The sequence below is a fragment of the Heteronotia binoei genome, chromosome 18 (genome assembly GCF_032191835.1).
Source record: "Heteronotia binoei isolate CCM8104 ecotype False Entrance Well chromosome 18, APGP_CSIRO_Hbin_v1, whole genome shotgun sequence".
Classification (NCBI taxonomy): domain Eukaryota; kingdom Metazoa; phylum Chordata; class Lepidosauria; order Squamata; family Gekkonidae; genus Heteronotia; species Heteronotia binoei.
The window spans coordinates 33,814,810-33,834,174 of NC_083240.1; the positions used below are offsets into that span (position 1 = coordinate 33,814,810).

The 19,365-nt window shown below is 44.9% G+C and overlaps 1 protein-coding gene across 1 annotated transcript in view; it reads left to right on the top strand.

The window, feature by feature from the left end:
* Positions 1–19,365, top strand: part of RPA1 (replication protein A1) — a 74,609-nt gene that overhangs the window by 46,965 nt on the left and 8,279 nt on the right. Inside the window, exons 9-15 of the mRNA XM_060259540.1 lie at positions 1,367–1,435; positions 2,262–2,454; positions 5,504–5,643; positions 7,871–8,019; positions 11,516–11,648; positions 12,365–12,541; positions 17,008–17,115. Of these exons, the coding sequence (XP_060115523.1) occupies positions 1,367–1,435; positions 2,262–2,454; positions 5,504–5,643; positions 7,871–8,019; positions 11,516–11,648; positions 12,365–12,541; positions 17,008–17,115 (969 nt within the window). The remainder of the gene's footprint in view (positions 1–1,366; positions 1,436–2,261; positions 2,455–5,503; positions 5,644–7,870; positions 8,020–11,515; positions 11,649–12,364; positions 12,542–17,007; positions 17,116–19,365) is intronic.

Below are 19,365 nucleotides of genomic sequence, written 5' to 3' on the forward strand. Positions count from 1 at the left end.
ATAGGATACAGGCCATTAGCTGCTTGGTGGCCTGTGCTCATTGGCCATGCTGTGGAATTATTTTTAAGACCGCACAGTGTAGTTTTTAAATTCCTGATACATCTTTTATCAGCTGTTCATTTAGCTTCTCTTCGCCTTGCTGTTGGGTTTTTGACTGACAGCTTTTATTACATTTGTAATACTCCTATTGCATAAACATTTTATCTGGTGGCGCTCTAGCACTCCTTTTAATTATCGCTTTTGGAAAGGGCTGTCACAACACTAAGGGTGCTGCCACCACATGGGTGATGTCACCTTCTAATTTGTAGAGCTAGAGGTAGGTATTAGTGAGCCTGTAGGTGGACATGATTCAGGCTGCCTGCCCTAAGAGGTGTTTCCTTCCCACAGGGAGGGTGCAGAAAGTACTTAGTGCTACGTTGTGCCTTCCCTGGAGTTACTCATGGAGCGTGTAAGGCAGCTTTCAAGTGGGTGAGATTTCATGCCATCTGTGAGGAAATCAATTACCAAGCATGGGTATTTATTAGGGTTTCAACCAATTATGTTGTAATTCTTCATCATCTGCTTTTGAGCAGATTGATGTAATTTTAAATGTTCTTGCATGTTAGTGAAACTTCAGCATAGGTGACTTTTTTGAAATAAGGAATTGCAAAGCAGCTTATAGGTAAACGAACAGAAGATGCCACTCAATATATTCTTCCCTTCTAACAACTGTCACTATGAGTTATAATTATGTATCACAACAGAAATAGTCCCCCAAACAAGTAGGTCATTTCCAACCTCATCAGTCTTAAAATTGGCCTCCACTGATCAGTGAACCAATAAACTATAGTTCGAGCAACTCACTAAAGGGTGACCCATGTGGCTTTGCGGAAAGACTTGCTCTGCTTGTGTCAATCCTGTGGTAGCATGGGATGCAGCACTTCTCAGCTCTTTCTCGAGTATTGGGTGTACTTGCAATTTTTCTTAAAGTAACCAAAGATGTTTATGCTTTTAAATTCGCAAATATGCCAAGCAGTACAATTTTATATGCTAAGTTATAATCAGTGCGTTTTATGTTGTCAAATGAATAAAAGAAGTTTAGGTTTGATAAGGAAGTATTGCATGTATTTGAGTTTCCCCCCCCAAATTTTTGGGGTCCACCCCTTTATGACTTCAACATTTCCAGAAATTTGATAACCCTCTCCCTAGGTCAACCTCTCTGTATTGCTGACCATAACATGCTGAGAGTGCATTCAACAGAGGTGCCAGCAGAGTATGTAGTGGGGAGGTCTCATGAGCTCATGTATTGCACAGTAGACAAGGGGGTGCAAGTGTTTATCTGGAAATCCCTTGGAATCTTAATGCTTCTTCTGTCTTCTTTCTTCAGGGTGAGATCAGAGCAACTGCCTTCACGGACCAAGTGGACAAATTTTTCCCTATTATTGAGTTGAACAAGGTACAGTACAGTTGACTCTCATAGCAGCAGGACAGGCATTGTAATGTGACAAAGGAGTGTGAGAGTCCTACTTGATGTTGCTCTTTTTAAGGTCTTCTGTAATCTACATTAGGACCTGGTAATACCGTGGACACTTGGAAGAAAGGCAATTGTGATAATTGTCCCTGAGAGTAAGGAGCACAGGTTGTATCCTAGAGCTCTTAGAAGAAGAAGATATTGGATTTATATCCTGCCCTCCACTCCGAAGAGTCTCAGAGTGGCTCACAATCTCCTTTACCTTCCTCCCCCACAACAGACACCCTGTGAGGTGGGTGGGGCTAAGGGCTCACAGCAGCTGCTCTTTCAAGGACAACTCCTACAAGAGCTATGGCTGACCCAAGGCCGTTCCAGCAGCTGCAAGTGGCGGAGCAGGGAATCAAATCCGGTTCTCCCAGATAAGAGTCTGCACACTTAACCACTACATCAAACTGGCTCTTACGTCTACAGTGGTGTCTTAAAAGTTGTGTAGCTAACTGATAAGGAACCACTTGATTGTTGTCCTCTCTATGCAACCTGGCGTGTACACTTGACCACAAACTCAGAGCTTTCCTTGGATGTTTTTGTTCCAGCCCACAGAATAGCGTGTGGAAACATATCCCTGTACTTGTGAACATGACACCTATTTCACCATTTTGCTGCTGATTTTTGGTAGCATTGGTCATCTTTGGGGCATCCCTGATGGAAGGAGGGGTAGAGATTGTGCAAAGGAGCCAGCACTCATCCTGTGAAACATGGAATGTGACTGCAGGCGTGTTTCATGCTTTAACCCCCCCCCCCTTTTTTGTAGGTTTATTACTTCTCCAAGGGCACCTTGAAGACAGCTAACAAACAATACACAACTGTGAAGAACGATTATGAGATCACGTTCACAAACGAGACTTCTGTCATACCGTGCGAGGATGCACAGCACCTCCCCTCAGTCAAGTTTGACTTTGTTTCCATCGGCAACCTGGAGAACGTAGCCAAAGATACAATAGTGGGTAAGTCTGTCTGAACAGGGTTTCAGACAAAACTGGAGGGGGGGTGCGGTTGAAGTGTGCTCTGTCACATATGGAAAGTTCCAGTGGCTGTGGCTGAACACTGCTTTTAGTTGCCAAGAAACTGACAGACGTGGCCATCACCATTTGTCAGGATTGATGCTTCCACTAGAAAAGAGTGGCGGAATTCCTTATTTGGATAAGTGGGGCTCTTTGATTTCTGATTTGTAGTTGCTAACAGGCTACAGAAGCGCTTCCTGGGGTTGTCATGTCGCTCTGTCAGCATGGTTACGTTGTGACTTGTGTGGATTCTGTGCTGAAAACATCTAGGGAGATCTGTAAATGAAGTAAGAACTTGTGAGAGCACCAGTTTATAATGTGTCTGGTTTATGGTAGAGGAATTTTAAAAATCAGCACTTATAGACCAGAGGTATCAAACTCATTTGTTATGAGGGCCAGATCTGACATAAATGAGACCTTGCCAGGCCGGGCCATGTGTGTCATAAAATGTAATGCCAGACAGCAGAGACATAAACTTTATAAAGGAAACAGATAAACACAATTAAACATTTTTTAAAAAAAAACTTTAAATAAAACATGCTTAAAAGATTGGCACTCTTGCAATATTAACAGTCTCAATTAGCAGCAATTTAACAGTCTCAGATAACTGAAGGAAGCAAGAGAGAGGGAGAAGGAAGCAGACTTGCTCATGGGCCTGATAGGAACCCTCTGAGGGCCTGATTTGGCCCCTGGGCCACACGTTTAACACCCCTGTTATAGACCCATCATGTGATCCTACTGCACATACTCTCCTACACACCGACATAATGACAGTGTAACCTTAGTTGGTATCTGGCATTTTCCCAATAGAGAAATGGTGAAGAAACACCATTACTTGAAGTCTTTGGCAGCAGCACTAGTATCTCCCAATCACAAAAGGGCATTCTGGAGCTTGTACATGGAAAGAACCAGTCTTCGCTATTTATTTATTTGGGCTATATGTATCCCACTTTTCTCTCCAGTGGGAACTCAGAACAACTTACAGCATTCTCCCCTCCTTTCATAACTTACCACATGAGGTAAGGTAGGCTGATGAAGAGTGGCCCTAGGTTCTTGGCAGAGTGAGGATTCAAACCTGGGTTTTCCAGATCCTAGCCCAACTTGCTAATTACGCTAGACAGCCCGACATACTGCTGTGACGCCACAATCCCCTACTGCATACAGTCAAAGGATAATATGAAAGCTACAGAGGCAGCATTATATCCTAAGCTGTGTGAGCCACTGTAGTGCATGCATTCCAGCGCCCTATTACCATTTTCCATGGATCCCTGCAGATGGGAATTCGAATCATTTTATGCTGCACAAACAGTTCCACCTACTCCCTTCATGGTTGCTTGTTAGGGGTGCATTATCCTTGGATCCCCAGTTGGAAGATTTGGCTCCTGAGAATTTAACACTGCAAATAGTGACTGTAGCCATGAAATTAAAAGACGTTTGCTCCTTGGGAGGACAGCTATGGCATACCTAGGCAGTGTAATAAAAAGTAGAGACGTCACCCTGCCAACAAAAGTCCGTATAGTCAAAGCGATGGTATTCCCAGTGGTAATGTATGGTTGTGAGAGTGGGACCATAAGGAAGGCCGAGCGCAGAAGAATAGATGCTTTTGAGCTGTGGTTCTGGAGAAGAGAATCCCTTGGACTGCAAGAAGATCAAATCAGCCAGTTCTAAGGAAAATCAACCCTGACTGTTCCCTGGAAGGCCAGATGCTGAAGCTGAAGCGCAAATACTTTGGCCACCAAAAGAGAAGGGAGAAGATCCTGATGCTGAGAAAGACAGAAGGCAAAAGAAGAAGGGGAAGGCGAAAGATGAGATGGCTGGACAGTGTTACTGATATAACTAACATGAATTTGAGCAGACTTCGGAAGATGGTGGGAGACAGGAGGGCCTGGCGTGACTTGGTCCATGGGGTCGCAAAGAGTCGGACTCGACTGTGCGACTGAACAACAACAAAAGTGTTCTGTGAATGCAAGTGTAAGCAAGAGTCTGTTTCTAGATTTATGAGCCTTTGCTGTTTGTGCAAAGGGCCCTTTGCTAGAATCACCATCAAGTTCCCATTTGAATGTTTTAAATGTGCGCAATGTGAGTGAAATTATGTAGGTCCATGCTGTGTACTCTCTTATCTGAGAAATGGGTGGCCTGCCTGGGAGTGTGATACTGCTGTAAGTGAGTGTGTTGGAGACCCGTGCTGCATCACAGCTGCACTGTGCCAGTGGAACAGATTTTTCTTCCTCTCACTGATTTCGGTGGGATTGTCTGCTGTAGGGATCAGATCGAATCTCGAGGAATAATTTAGTTGTTTCTCTTAAGAACATAAGAAGTGCCATCCTGGATACATGTAGTGATGACTGCCAACTGGAAGGCTTTAAAAGGGAGTGGACAAATTCTTGGGAGGATGAGGCTATCAATGACCTCTCAGGTCCAGCATTCTGTTCACACGTTGGCTAACCGGCTGGCTCTAGGAATCCCACAAGTGAGAAGACTGTAACAGTATCCATCCTACTGGAGGGAGTAGATTTTTTAAAAAATATTTATTTATTATTTCTGATTTATAGCCTGCCCTTTCCCGAATGGGCTCTGAGCAGGTAACAGTAATACAAGGTTAAAACCAGATACATATAATAAAACAATATACAATCTAAAAACAAACTCCAATTCTGCAGTTGGTTGTATCAGTTGCCTCCACTCCTTCCATACATCCCCCAGCTGGTATAAGATAAATTGGTTGGCAGATTTATGTCATCGGGGGCCCATCATGACTAGTAGCCATTGACAACCCCATCCTTCATGCATTTCTGTACCCTGTTTAAAGCCTTCCAGGTTGGCAGCTGTCACCACATCCTGTAGCAGCAAATTCTACACTTTAACTATGTCCTTTTGGAGAGTCCTTGTTGTCAAAAGTTGTAAAAAACAGAGTGATTTTTGGCAGATCTTCTTTTTAGGGTGATATGACAGTTACGATATATTCCTCATGGATTCCCTCTTTGCCTTTCAGATATAATTGGAATTTGCAAGAGCTTTGAGGACGACAGAAAAATTGTAGTGAAGGCTTCCAATCGAGAGGTGTCCAAAAGGGATATACATTTGGTGGACATGTCTGGGAAAATGGTGACGGTCACGCTATGGGGAACTGAAGTAAGTTCTTCGCATTGTTTCTGAGAGCTGAACTGGCTGTTTTGCGAGAGGTGTGTCTGTTGCCTGGCCATGCTGGAGAAGTAAGTGTGTGTGAGAGAGAGAATAAAAATACATGCACATATTCAAGCAGGAGAATCTCAGGAGCAGAATTCCTGTTATAGTGGGAGCAGTCTGTGATTGGGTTATGTTCCATCTTTGGAACAAGAAAAAGCACAATTTGATAGGTGACTCCTTAGCAGTAGGGTGGAGATGGTTGCAAGATCACTGGGCGTCCTTATTCTACCATGATAAAAGAAACAGATTTTTGTCAGCTCTCTGTAGTTTCAAGCTAGGAAAATTCTTCATTTGCAGATTTGTATCTGCACACCTTCTCTTTTTAAAATGAGGGTCCTGATTTCTTGGGGTTAATTGCTTCAAGTTCTGGATTTTATCCAGGTTAATGATAATGCTTTCTGAGGTTGTCCCTCCTACCTTGTTTTGTAGTATCCGGATTTGCAAAATGGGAAGCTCTGCAAACAGGGCGCAAATGCCAATTTCCCTGCCATTCAGAGCCAAACTACACAATATGTTTTTAAGGCATCCAGGTTTTCCAGACATGACTCACTTTCCCCACAGCTGTTTTGAATGTCGTTTCAAAAGTCTGTGATGGGGGCTAGAGTTGGCAGGGAAGTTGGTGTTTGCTGCATACAATGCAAGGGAGGAGGGGTTCCTGCCTCCCCCCCTCCCTCACAATGCTGTTTTCCCGAGCTAGAATATGTGGGGAGGGGGAGGCAAGAATCCTTGCTTATCCCCTCATGCCACAGTCCTAAACCTTATCCAGCCTCCACAGACTTTTTAATCAACGTTCCCCATGGCTGTGGGAAAAGCAAGTCAGGTTCAGGAACCTGGTCCCATCTTGTTAAAAAATATGTAGTTTTGGCCCAAAAGTGAAGTGCTGTTCTGTCTAGAGATATTGCTGTTCTTTCCGTGTGTAATACAGTTCCATCTGCTGGGCAAGTGGTGGCTGCAAATGCATTCTGAAGAAGGCATCCCTGGCCCCCAGTGACCTAAATAATTATTTTGTGGCGGCCAACGTTCCGTTCTTGGACAAGGTGTTCAAGCGAGTGGTGGCTACGCAGCCTCAGACAGTCTTGGAGGATCCAGGCCTGGGTTTGGGACTGAAAAATATACATTTGCCTTGACTCTCTTTGCTGATAGAGCGAAGAGGGATTTCTTCCCTGGTGATTCTCCTTGACCTCTGGGTTCCGTGCTTCGATGGTTCCACTGTTACTTGGCTGCCCAGTTCCCAAAAATGGTGTTGGGGGGCTGCTGCCTGGCCCTGTGGCATTAATGCTGTGAGGTCTCACAGTCTCTACTCCCATGCTGTTTGACATCTTCATGAAACCACTCGGGAAGATCATCCAAAGATTTGGAGGTGCCACCAATATGCAGATGAGACCCAGCTCTCTTCCTCTTTAACAGCTGAGCTGTATGGGCTTATGAGGCAGACGCCTGCAAATGGTCATGGAATAGAAGAGGACAATAAACTGAAGCTCATTCCGGGCAGCACACAGTTGCTGTTGATCAATGACAACGTTACTGGAAGATTGAGGAGTCAGCTTGCCTGGGAGGCAGGGAGCATTTGGACTTCTAAAGCAACATGTTCATAGCTTGGGAGTGCTGCTGGTTCCTGTACTGTCCAGCCTGCCAGCTAACATCTTCCTACAAGCCTTGTTCCTCTGTCCCCTCTACCTGCAGAGGTGTGGGGCAAGTGGCAACCAGAAATGGAGCTTTTTCAGCAGTGGCCCCCTCTTGAATGCTGTTCCCCTTCAGGCTCACCTGGCATTCACACTTCTCATTTTTAGGCTCCAGGTCAAAACATTTCTTTTTGTCCACGCTTATAACTAGAAGGTTGATCTTTTTATTGGGTTTTACAATCTGCTTTTTGCTTGGATTTCAGTTGTTTGGCAAACAAAGTAAACCTCTTGATGTCTGCTTCTGAGCTCTTATGTGTTTTTGTGTTTTGTTGACTGGGTTGTAATGGTCATTCATTTAAAGGATTTTAGAGCTTGTTGGATTTATTTCTTTTTTATCTTATGAGCCACTTCAAGCAGGTGAGATGGCATATAAATAAATAAAGTGAAATAAATACACATGGGAGTGCTTTGGTTAAGCCTGTTTCCATGTGCAAGTTCAGTCACACTGCAGTATAGTCGGGAGAGTGTCACCCACATCTCTGTCTTTGCAGGCTGAAAAATTTGACGGCTCCCGGCAACCTGTGGTGGCCATCAAAGGAGCCAGACTCTCGGATTTTGGTGGCCGGAGTGTGTCTGTCCTTTCATCGAGCACTGTCATTGTGAACCCTGATAGTCCAGAATCCTTCAAGCTACGTGGATGGTATCCTTCTCTCTATTGTATCAGTGGCTGCCTGTTGCTTAACTAATTTGGTGGGGGCAGAAGGATCTGCTTGCCGGCAGAGTTGGGTGCTAGGAAGGCCTGGCTTATAGCCTGATGCTGCTGAGTTCCTGTAATTAACTTCAAAGAAGTTGGTGTTCATATAATGCTGGAAAATAAAACTCTTAACAACTTTCGGGTGCCATTAAACATGGCACACTATGTGAGATGAATCTGACCCATGGGACAGGCCATCCATGACAGTTGTGCTTTTGCAACACTTCTCTTTGTTCCAGTGGGTTTTGCCCAGCAAAATTTCCCAGTGGGCAATGCCCCAAGTCAGTTGGCGCAAAATGGGTGGTTTGGATTTTCCATCTCTGATATCTTGGACAAACTGGGTTTGAAAGTTCCTCTTGAATGTCCCTTTCCTGCTGCATTTGCTTCCAGAGTTTATTTGCTCAAAGCTCAGAGGGAAGGATTCTGCTTTCTCATCCTGGGTTCTCTCCAGTGTTGCTTGGCATTTGACATAATGCCAAAAAGGGTATTTTGCTGTTGGCAGCACAGACCTGTGATTCCCAAGTTGCTTGCTGGTGCTGCCAGCGTGCAGGTTCCTGGGAAGCAAAGAGACTTTGCTGCTGGTATCCTGAAGTTCATCTCGGAATGGAAGACCTTGTATTTAGGAACTTTTGTCTTTGTTCCTGGATAAGTCATAGATTCCATGTAACAAGTTTTGAGTGAGAGTTACTTGATCTTGAGTCTCAATCCTCAGTTGTAGAAATAGGGCAGGCACACACTTTCTCTGTCTTGCATGTTGCAGAGGACAACAGTCCATTAGTAACGGATGTACTTTAATGCACTCAGTTGCATTTGGTGCATTGTTCCTCTTAAGTGCTCTTGGCACACTCAAGGCTGTGCCAGAGACAAAAGAGGCAGCCTGTCTCTGCTCACCACCCCCCCCAACCCAGAGTCTTCTGTTTAATTCGATGGCCAGTATAAAAACCTATTGGGAGGGGTGTCTCTGTCTTTGGGTGTTGAGCGTCAGCGTGGGCTGGTACTCATGATCCATTTCGGCTTCAGGAAGAATTTAAAAAGAGTCTGGATGTTCTGGAATGACAAGAGTGTGGACAAAGGGAACGAGTACAGATGAGAGAGAAAAGGATGGGAAATGAGGAAGGCTTCGAGAAACCGTGGCAATACCTTGGATGGTGGGGAGCAGGACATCCATTAATCCTGGGCTCCAAGCTTGGTGGTGGTGGGGGTTAAAATTGTTAAATTGGGTGGATTTCAGAATTTTCACATTTTATGGTTTTATGTGCATCCCTATCAGAAAAAAAATGTGACACACATTCTCAGCTTATATTTATTATGTCTGGGGGACCTCAATAGCCAGAAGTGGCCCAGGGCTACCTGGACCTCTGAGATGAGGCCTGTCTATGAGATCAAGAACTCAGAGGTGTATTACTGGAATGGTTCAGGAAAAAGCCTTAAATCTCCTCAGAAATGTAGGTTTAGCAGAGCAGTATATCTTCTGAATTGTGCAGGAGACAGGTTATTCTGAGTAGGGGGTCTCAGCCTTTTCATCAGTCATCACTAAAGGTTCGCTGGTGTGAGTTCAGACCCCTCTTGGCCTTGAGGTTCATTGAGTGACCTTGGTCTTTTTTTCCGTCTCAGCCTAACTTTCCTCACAGGAACGGTGAGGATTTGCGTCATTTATAGTCTGCCTTTGTTGCTGAGGCTCAAGGCGGATTGCACCATAAAAACAATGCCATAGAAACAGTATAATACGTGCAACAAGTACTGCAATCAAAAACTGCATTATGAAATTATAAGAATATGTGAGAAAACTGTATAATGTGTGCAGCAGAGTGGGTTTACAAAAGCAGAGAACAATGACACAAAACAATATAGAATATTCAGTGAACAATGTAATGAAGAATTCCCAGACAATAATTACAACCTTCCTGAAAAGGAAGGAGGGAGATCCGTACATGCTGCTGTGAACCTGTTGGCTGAGGATGCGATAGAGAAGAAAGACCGAAGCGTTACCCCACAAGCATAGGTATATTGTTATCTGTCCCTTTTCAAAATTTTGGCCTCTCTGTATTCATGGATGGGCAGGGCTGTGTTGCCTTTTTCCCCTCTGGCACCAGCTGCTGGAGAGCCAAGCACTAATTCCAGTTCTGAGAGAGAAGGGGAGGGGATCAAGAGCTCCTATGAAGCCGCCTTAACACTGCGTATGAAAATTGGTTTGTCTAGTTTAGTACTGTCTGCTCTGACTGGCACTGGCTCTCCAGGGCCTGAAACTGAGAATGTGACGCCTTCTTCCCTTTATCCTTTAGCCTGGTGGGTGGGCAGGAGGGCCTGGGAATGAACTTGAGATTTGTTGCAAGCATGTCATGCTCAGTAGCCTTTCCTTCTCTTGCATTAGCCAGGTGAACCATAGCAGGCTGTACATCTCAGGGAGGCTTGCGAAAGGGAAGGGCCTTAGGAGAGCCTGAGGTCCACAGAAAAGGCAAATACTGAATGCCGATTGAGCAAGCTTTTATCTGGGCAGTGCTCAGTGATGTCTACACGCTTCCTGGCCTTCCTAGCAAACACATTTCTGCCCTGTACCATTGTGTGTTGGTTGAGAAATGATTCCTCCCTCCCCCCAAGAGTCTTTTCTTCAGTCTGTGTGCATATCTTTGCACCATTGACAGGTGTCTTGGATTCCTTCTGTTGCAGACAAGCCCAACAGTATTCACAAGTGCAGCTTGCTGCAGTTCACAGTGTAGTCATGTGTATTGTGTGCATGGAGGAAAGAGAGCTTCAGAAGCAAGTGCTTCTGTTTCCCCTTCGCACACAGGTTTTGCTGCTGTTTCAGTGGGATTACTTCTCTCTGCTACTGCTAGCAGTACCAGATAAGCTGTCACTGAGCAGCTCTTCCCTTCCCAACATGAGCCGCTTGTTAGCATTCCTTGATAGGCTCTGGTGAATCAAAGCCAGTGGTTTACTAAAACAAATTAAATTGCAGTGCTGTTTCAGTGCCAAGGTAGTAGCATCCACTTATCTTGTCGGCAGGGGCTATAGCTGCTACTGATTTCAGACATGAGACCTTCGAAGCTTAGTCTGCATTTCTTTCCAAGCTTCTGCTAAGATAATGGTAGCATATAATTTCAGTCTCATTCCAGCGGCCTTATGTCTGTTGAACTGCATTTGTATCTTCTGAAACGCACACTGTTTAACTGGCCACTAGCTGGTGTGGAAGGAAAGTGCAGCGTATCCCCTTTTTCTCCCAATTATAAAATATTGCACTAATTAAAAACAGCATATTAGCTTATCTTGAAATGGCTGTTTAAGTGAGTAATATACACACGTTACAGTAATTGTTTCCTGTGCAGCTATTGATTTAAAAAAAAAAAAAATCCTCCTTGCGTTGAGTGCAGGAGACCAAAAATAAAATCCTGTTTGTGCTGCTGCTTCCTGGAACTGGGAGTAATCTCCTTTTTTTCACATCCAGGTTTGACTCTGAGGGCCAGCTTCAAGAATGTGCCTCCATCTCTAACGCACAGGGTGGGCCTGCTGCAGGCGGAAACACCAACTGGAAAACTCTGTATGAAGCTAAATCAGAAAACCTCGGGCAAGGAGATAAGGTAAAGCAGGGCCTTGAAACGGCAGGCGTGGGGTGTTTCTTGCAGAGATAGGCTGCTCCCCGCGGGTCTTAGTTTCGGAGTGGTGAGGGATCTACTAAAAACTTGCAATAAATAGCCAACTAAAAATAAACACAATAGAAACACCTTAACTCGTGTGCAATTTTTAGAAACCGCTCTTGATTCCAGCAGAGCAGAAATGTTAATGCCCAAATGGCAGTCTTTAAAAAAAAACAATTAACTGCTTTTAATAAGAGTGACTGATCCACAATCGTGCTAATGTCTTACTGTGTTTGGGTATCAATACAGTGAGACCTCAGTTGTAACCAGGGAATTGTCGAGACCGGCACCAGTCTGATCCTCAGCTCATTCTCTTAATGGTTAATCCGTTAATCAACCAATTAAGTACCCCAGGCATGTGTGAGAGTATTTAATGAATGCATGTCTTTATCTTGGCCCCTAAATAGCATGGATACATTTGCACATTGTGCAAACCTTTTGATTTTAAGACCGCCAGTGCATGCAAATACTAATGGAGAAGAGCTGGGGATGTGATAATGAAGTCCAGGAGTTAGGGTGGCAGTAAGATCAGTGAGACCCCAGACCTCCAGCTTATTCTTCAGAGATCAAGCTGTGATGATGCCTCAGACATTACAGATTTGGAAAATGAACCAATCCCACCTCGTGTGTTTCTTTATGCTTCCCGTCTTTCCCTTCAGGCAGACTATTTTAGTTGTGTGGCCACAGTGGTGTATTTGCGCAAGGAGAACTGTATGTACCAGGCCTGCCCATCTCAAGACTGCAATAAGAAAGTGATCGATGAACAGAACGGGCTGTATCGCTGTGAAAAATGTGATCGGGAATTCCCCAACTTCAAATATCGCATGATCCTTTCAGTAAGTCCAAGAGCAGTGTGGCGCAATTTTTGGCTGGCCACCTTTCTTTTGAAGGGTGTGTGAGTGCGCACACGCATGTATGCAGAGGGTTATATATGTGTTTAAACCAAGGAGTCTTTCCTGTGCAGAAAACAGAAAGAGCAACTGTTTCTTAGCAGAGTTTTTCTTATCCGGTCAACATTAATGGCCCTTTTAATGGCTTGTGAATGTTGGCCTGAAGCTTGTGTGTGTGTAGGAAGGTACACTCTCTGAAATTGTGTGCATTCCTTTGAACATAGATGTGAACAGTGCAGCAGTGCAATAATCATGGGTCCTCTACCACCTGTTAAAAGTGCCCCACGCTTCACTATGTCCTCTGAGAGTTTTGTGCAAAAACAGCCAGATCCTGCCCCCCACAAGTATTTCTCCAGCTGGATTTGCATTTTGTTTTTGCACTGCCTCATTCACTTCATTGCATGTGCATTTCTGAATTGCTCACCTTTTTACCTATCTTGTCTTTTTTAAATTGCCATTTTTGCCATTTTATGGCACAGTGCTGCCGTAATGTTAAGCCTCCATTCAACCTAGCCACCCATGCTGTGCAAACCCAGCTCTGGCGTATTGAAATTCCTACAAGTGACAATATGACTGTGATGCTTTTGCGCTGAGCTTGGGAGTGTTTTCCCAGGTCTCCTGTGAGGGAAACGGAATGAATCGTTTGCTCTGGTCCAAGAGGTCCTGGTTGGATGCACCAAACCGGGGCCTCTGCCCTCTGACCTGCTGATTAATTCAGTGTTGAACTGGTGGTCTGCATCGCATCCAGCAAGCCCACGTGACTTGTTTGTGAGCATTGCAGCTTGTGCAAGAAGCCTTGATGGGCTCACACCTTCGAAGATAAGCTTAATGTAGAATGACATTTCTAGAGAGTGGTAATTGCCCTTATTCAGCTGCTCCCTATATTTAGTTTGCTCTATTGTGGGTAATGTTCTGTGTCTCATGCATTAACGAAACCTGCTTCAGAGCGGTATGTCTGAAGGCTGCCATTGTGATGCCTGCTTGCACCCTTGGAACACAGCTGCTTTTTCAGCCTTCTCTCCTCATAAAAGTGCCTCCAAATTAGGGCCCTGTGTCTTGCCTTTAGAAGCTCTCATGCAGGGAGCCTGCTACAGGGAGGGTTTTGCTGCCACTGGGGCTTCACTTCAGCTAATAGAGCAGCTAAACAAAAAGGCTCTCCAAATAAATGGCCTCACCTTATTAGAACATTTGAGAGTATGGAAACTGTCCCCCTGGGGAAATAATTTATTGTGTGGAATTGGGAGGGGGGGGGAACAGAACTACTTAGGAATTATGGGCCGCTCAAGTTCTTCTCCTGTGTTTTGTTCTGTGCTAACAAGAGGTTTTGCCAAATACAAACAATAGAAATTGAATTCCTTCCCGACCCACTCTACCCCTTGGCCCCAAATGGCACGGTTGTGAGGGAGCGAGACATTTTGCAGGCTGTTTAAACGACAACGCTGGACTCTGATGCGGATCAGACCAGGATTTTTTTGTTATGGTAGAATTTGAGCGAGCTGATTGCAGCAAGAAGGCTGTGAGCAAAACCTCTTTACCATCTAAGGGGCGGCCACTGATTGCTGCTGGGAGTGCATTTGGGTGGTTGCTGCCCTGTTGTTGGTCCTGTAGAGGAACTGGCGGACCACTGTGTGAGACAGGATTGTGGACTAGATGGACCACTGGTCTGATCCAGCAGGGCTCTTATGTACTTGCATTGGTTTGCATATCCAACGCTTTGCTTAAAAGCTCAGTGTGCTTGACCTTTTATACATAGGAGGCGAGTCTCCCCAGTTTATTTACCAGGCTTAGGCTCTATTGTTTCTCTGTATATCAAGAAGTAGACCAACTCCGCAATAGACCTTTAATCGTGCTTCAGCCCTGTCCCCAAACTGATTTTCTACACTAGACTCTTAGTCACATAGAGTTGGTTTCTATGATTCTAGTGTAGAATGTCAGTTTGGGGACAGGGCCGGACCAGGATTAAAGGTCTAGTGCGAAATTGGTCTCAGTCTTGCAAATCAGAACTGGGTCTGATCCAAACAGAAAAAATGCCAGTTCTGCCACCTCCTTCCCTTATCTCACCTTCCAAAACACTTTTTTCTGCCTTGAAGTTCTCAATTGGTGGAGGTGGAGGAAGGTATTGGTAGTATGAAAGTGAGCCTCCTCCTTGCTCCACAAGCAGGGATTATGTAAATTAATTGCAGAGCTTTTTCTAGTGGTCCCATTCCAGGCCCTTTCTGTCCTCAGTGTTTCTGTTCTGACTGTTCTAGGCCTTTCATTCCCTCTGCCCTCCTTCTGCCTTAGCTAACTAGGGATGGGAGTTGGCAAAAATGCCAAGGAAGGGCTGTTAAAAGGAACACTTTTCTCACCTACCTCACAGCTCACTGAAGAGATGGCCAAAGCAAAGAGTGGCAGCTTCCAAGGCTCAGAGGGAGGTGCCTGGTGATGCCCCCAACACCATAGCATCCTTCAAGCATGTAGAAACCTGCCCAGTTTCCCTTTTTTGGGGTGATAGCTGCTCTGTGGCCAGAGGGGACCATCAGTGGCAGCAGCATGACTCTCAGCTGCACAGCTTCAGTATATTTAGGGACCGCAGTAAAAAAAGTCCCCACAGCTCCTAATGAGTGGTTAGCCAGTCAGTCCCTTGAGGGAAGGAAGAGAATTCATTGCTTCTGTACTCTTATCATAGACTCCCCTCCTCCACCACCCAAGACTTTCTGGGTGAAGCATCAGTAAGCTCCACAATTCCACTTTCCTCCTCCACAGAAAATACCACAGAGTTGCAGAGCTTCTTCCCAATCCCATGATTCTTAACAACAACTTTGGCCACTCCAGTAAGCCTCCCTTTGCCTTCAGGACATAAATGTATACCTTTTCCTGGATGACCACCTTCTCAACTAACTAAATATCCAGCACACTGTCTGCTGCCTAGAAGAACATGGATTCTTATTTATTAAACTTATGTTTTATTTATTAAACTTTATATTTATCCTACCCTATTCCATGAGTAAATCTTGTAGAATCCTCTCGAGCCAGTTTGATGTAGTGATTAAGTGCATGGACACTTATCTGGGAGAACTGGGTTTGATTCCCCACTTGCAGCTGCTGGAATGGCCTTGGGTCAGCCATAGCTCTCGCAGAGTTATCCTTGAAAGGGTAGCTTCTGGGAGATCTCTCAGCCCCACCTACCTCACAGGGTGTCTGTTGTAGGGGATGAAGGTAAAGGAGATTGTGAGCCACTCTGAAATTCAGAGTGAAGGGCGGAATATAAATCCAATAACTTATTCTCCAGCCTAGGCAGTTTTGCACCTGGAGATCCTTGTTGGCATATTAGCCAGCACTGGAGCATTCTTCCCTGTGGACAGATGAAACGAGCCCAACGAAGCAATATACCACATAGTCCACAAAAAATCATGACTTTAACTTAATGATATTCTGTCTCAGTACTGTCCTCTTGGCATGGCTCTATACTCCTCACCTCCAATGGACACTGCTCCCTCTTGAGGATTGCATAGCACAGCAAGTCCTTTCACAAGTCACTCTATTGTAGAGGGTACTCCAGTCCTTCCACTGCTAGCTTCAGGATCACAACCTGGGGACTGGCAAGCCCTTCCTAGGCCTGCTGTGTACATAGATCAGAGCAGGAGATGTGACAGCTAGGCAACACTGCTGAATGGCAACACAGGTACAGAGTGCTAGATGTATAGATTAATCAGATTTTTGGTGGTAGCGGTTGTTTCCTGGCTTGTGTTTGGTGGCCCTGGGAGGCAAGGGAGGAGGATGACATTGTTGAGTGGAAACTTGGGACAGCCAGAGGGTTTTCTGACCTCCTGGGGTCCTATCCAAAGGAACAGAAAGCATTCATAAGCATTTGTTTCACTCATAGGCCAGAGAAGGTGATGCTGAACGTGCACATTTTAAAAGTTGCCCTCTGGTATCTTTGCCTAGCTACTTTTTATTCCAGGCACACACATAACCAAGGAGACCTCCTCTGCTGCATATCTATGCTGTCAGCTTTAGACCCTCTTTTACGTATTTTTTGAGGGACAGTGGTCACAGAAACAGGGGAGTTGTGTTCTCTCTCCCCTCCTGTGTTTGCTGTGGGCAAATAATAACCAATGATGGAGGTGTAGAAGGCACCTGTTCCCCTTCTGGCCTGCTGTTCTGAGGACTGTCACCAGCTGTTTGCAGTGGCTGCTGGTGTCCCAGGCCCAACTGCCATATCTGTTTTTGAAGCACTGGGACTGGTTTGTCCATGGGGTGTTGTGAGGCTGGTATCCCCAGTCAGGCTGTGAACACAATGGACTGGGGGGAGGAGCTAGGCAGGCAATAATGTTTTATCGAATAGGCATGCAATAATGCATTTGTGTCCATTCAGGTGCAAGGCTAAGGAATGTTGGCATTTTGTCTTCTTTGTCTCTCCCCCAACCCAGATAAATGTGGCAGACTTTCAAGACAATCAGTGGGTAACTTGTTTCCAGGAGTCAGCAGAAGCCATTCTTGGGCAGAACGCCGCTTACCTCGGAGAGCTGAAGGAAAAGGTCAGTCAACTCATGTTGCTTATTTGTTTCGCGGGCAGGCGGGAGCTTCAGGGTACATGTTTCCTCTTCACCACCTAGGTGTTCATACGCTGACCGTGGCTGCAACATTCCGAGGAGGCTTGTCAGAGGCCTTCCTCTCCCGCTGCTTGACAAGAATAGGCCAAAGTGGGATGTCTGTGGGATGGTGGATGAACCATGGAGAAATCACCCCCTTCAGACCGCTGTGTGCCCTTTCGAGGCTGTTCTTTTTTTATTATTATCAACTGCTTCAGCATTCCGTGGCTCCTGAACCATGTTCAGTCCTCATTAGGATGCTCTGGGGGGATTTTCCCTTCTTGATAGATGGTCATATTTTTATGCATTAACTGTGGCATACACACCCTCCTTTATATAAAGAGATCCTTACTTCATCCGTGGGAGGCTTGGTTCTGCTGCTCTTATGATTGGTAGGGGTCAGCCGCTACTATTAGATGTAATACGAGCTTGAGAGCCTGTGAAGGACTGTGAAAGAAGGAACAATTTGTAATACCCCCCTCCCCCCCCCCAAAAAAAATCCCTTCCCTCTCTAGAATTTTGTAGTCTCTTGGTGACTTGAGCAAGCTAATTTCCTCTCCCCCCTTCTTTTCCATTTAACCGATAGTCAGCTACTCTTAACATTCCATACTTACTCTGCTTGTGAATCTACAGGGCTTTTTTGTAACAGAAACTCCTTTACATATTAGGCCACACGACCCTGATGTAGCCAGTCCTCCAAGAGCTTACAGTAGGCCCTGTAAGAAGAGCTCTGTAAGTTCTTGGAGGATTGGCTACATTGGGTATGTGGCCTAATGTGCAAAAGGATTCTTGCTACAAAAAGGCCCTATGAATCTACATTTTTGTTTCTGTTTTGTTTAAATGGCACAGTAATTTTTCTGCATGTCTGAGAAGTCCCCTAAATATCTACCTTAAATGTAGGTGGACTGGTTTTATTGTTGTTGTGATTGGTCCAAACCACCTACGTTGCTATTAAATAAAGCAGATGGATACTCCCCAAAACATTCATGGTTTGGCTGTCTTGCACCATGTTCTCTTCTCATTACATCTCCCTCCCCTTGTAGGATCACACTAGTGTTGCTCTTGATGTAGGCTTTATTCTGTTCCAGTACATTGTTTCCTCTGTTTCAAAACTGCATAGTTCACGCCAAGGTGAAATTTTGATATTGACTCCCATAGATACCGATGTGAGTGTGCTGCTGCATTGGTGAATCCTCTGTAGGTAAACTCTGTGAATGAGGGTTCTCACGAGGGAAGAGAGATTTTGTAGAAATCTTGGATAATGACCTTTCGATTGTGACAGCTTATGTAGTAATAATCACCCACTTATCTCAAAATGTTTGGCTGAGCAATATTGACACACAGGTATCAAATTGCCTGTGTCAAAATGAATGCTGCGTTAAGCATTCTGAGGGGCTCTGAGTACTTCAGCATGTCAAGGCATATCCTGTGCTCCGGCACCTCTCCCAACAAATTCTGTCACATAGCTGTACTCTTTTAGGCTTTTTTATTTCTGCTTGATAAGCACATACTTCAGATTTTCTTCTCCTGTAATAACCTAGATTATTTTTCAAATGTTTCCCTTGTTAACACTGTTGTGCATAAATGTCTCAGGCCCTCTCTTCTTTGCATTTGGCATGTTCCTACCTTTTTTAAAAGTTCCCCTTCCTAGATACCAGTTACCATCCTCAACCATATAGGAATGCTGCACAACAGCCATCTTTCTTTGTTGTGAGACAACAAGGGTTGAATTTGTCCCAGCCCAGTCAAAGGATGAAAAAGAGCCAACAAGAGGACCAAATAATCAGAACACTTTCAGTTTCTTATCGGAGATCCTCAGAGCCCCATAGTATTTACAGGGGAAGGGATTACAGCTCCTACAAGCAGCTCTTGTCCCTGGGGGCAATAGTTCTCTCTGCCCACCAGAAGTAATATATTTCCTTGCGTTTCCCAACAAGAGGTAATGGTGCAGTCTTTAGAATCTAAAAGAGCAGACTTCTCGTGTCATTGTACAAGGCATCCAAGCCTCTGAAATTTGACTAGAAGAATGGCCAGATGAGATCAATGTATCATGGGCCTCCTCCTTTAGGTCTTTGCGGGTTTTCATCTAGCAAGCAATTTCACCATTCTCTAATTACTTGGCAGGCATGCCAAGCAGTCTCATCCAAACCTGAGAGAGATCTCCCAAATCTTCCCTAGATTTAAGCTTGCCATGCC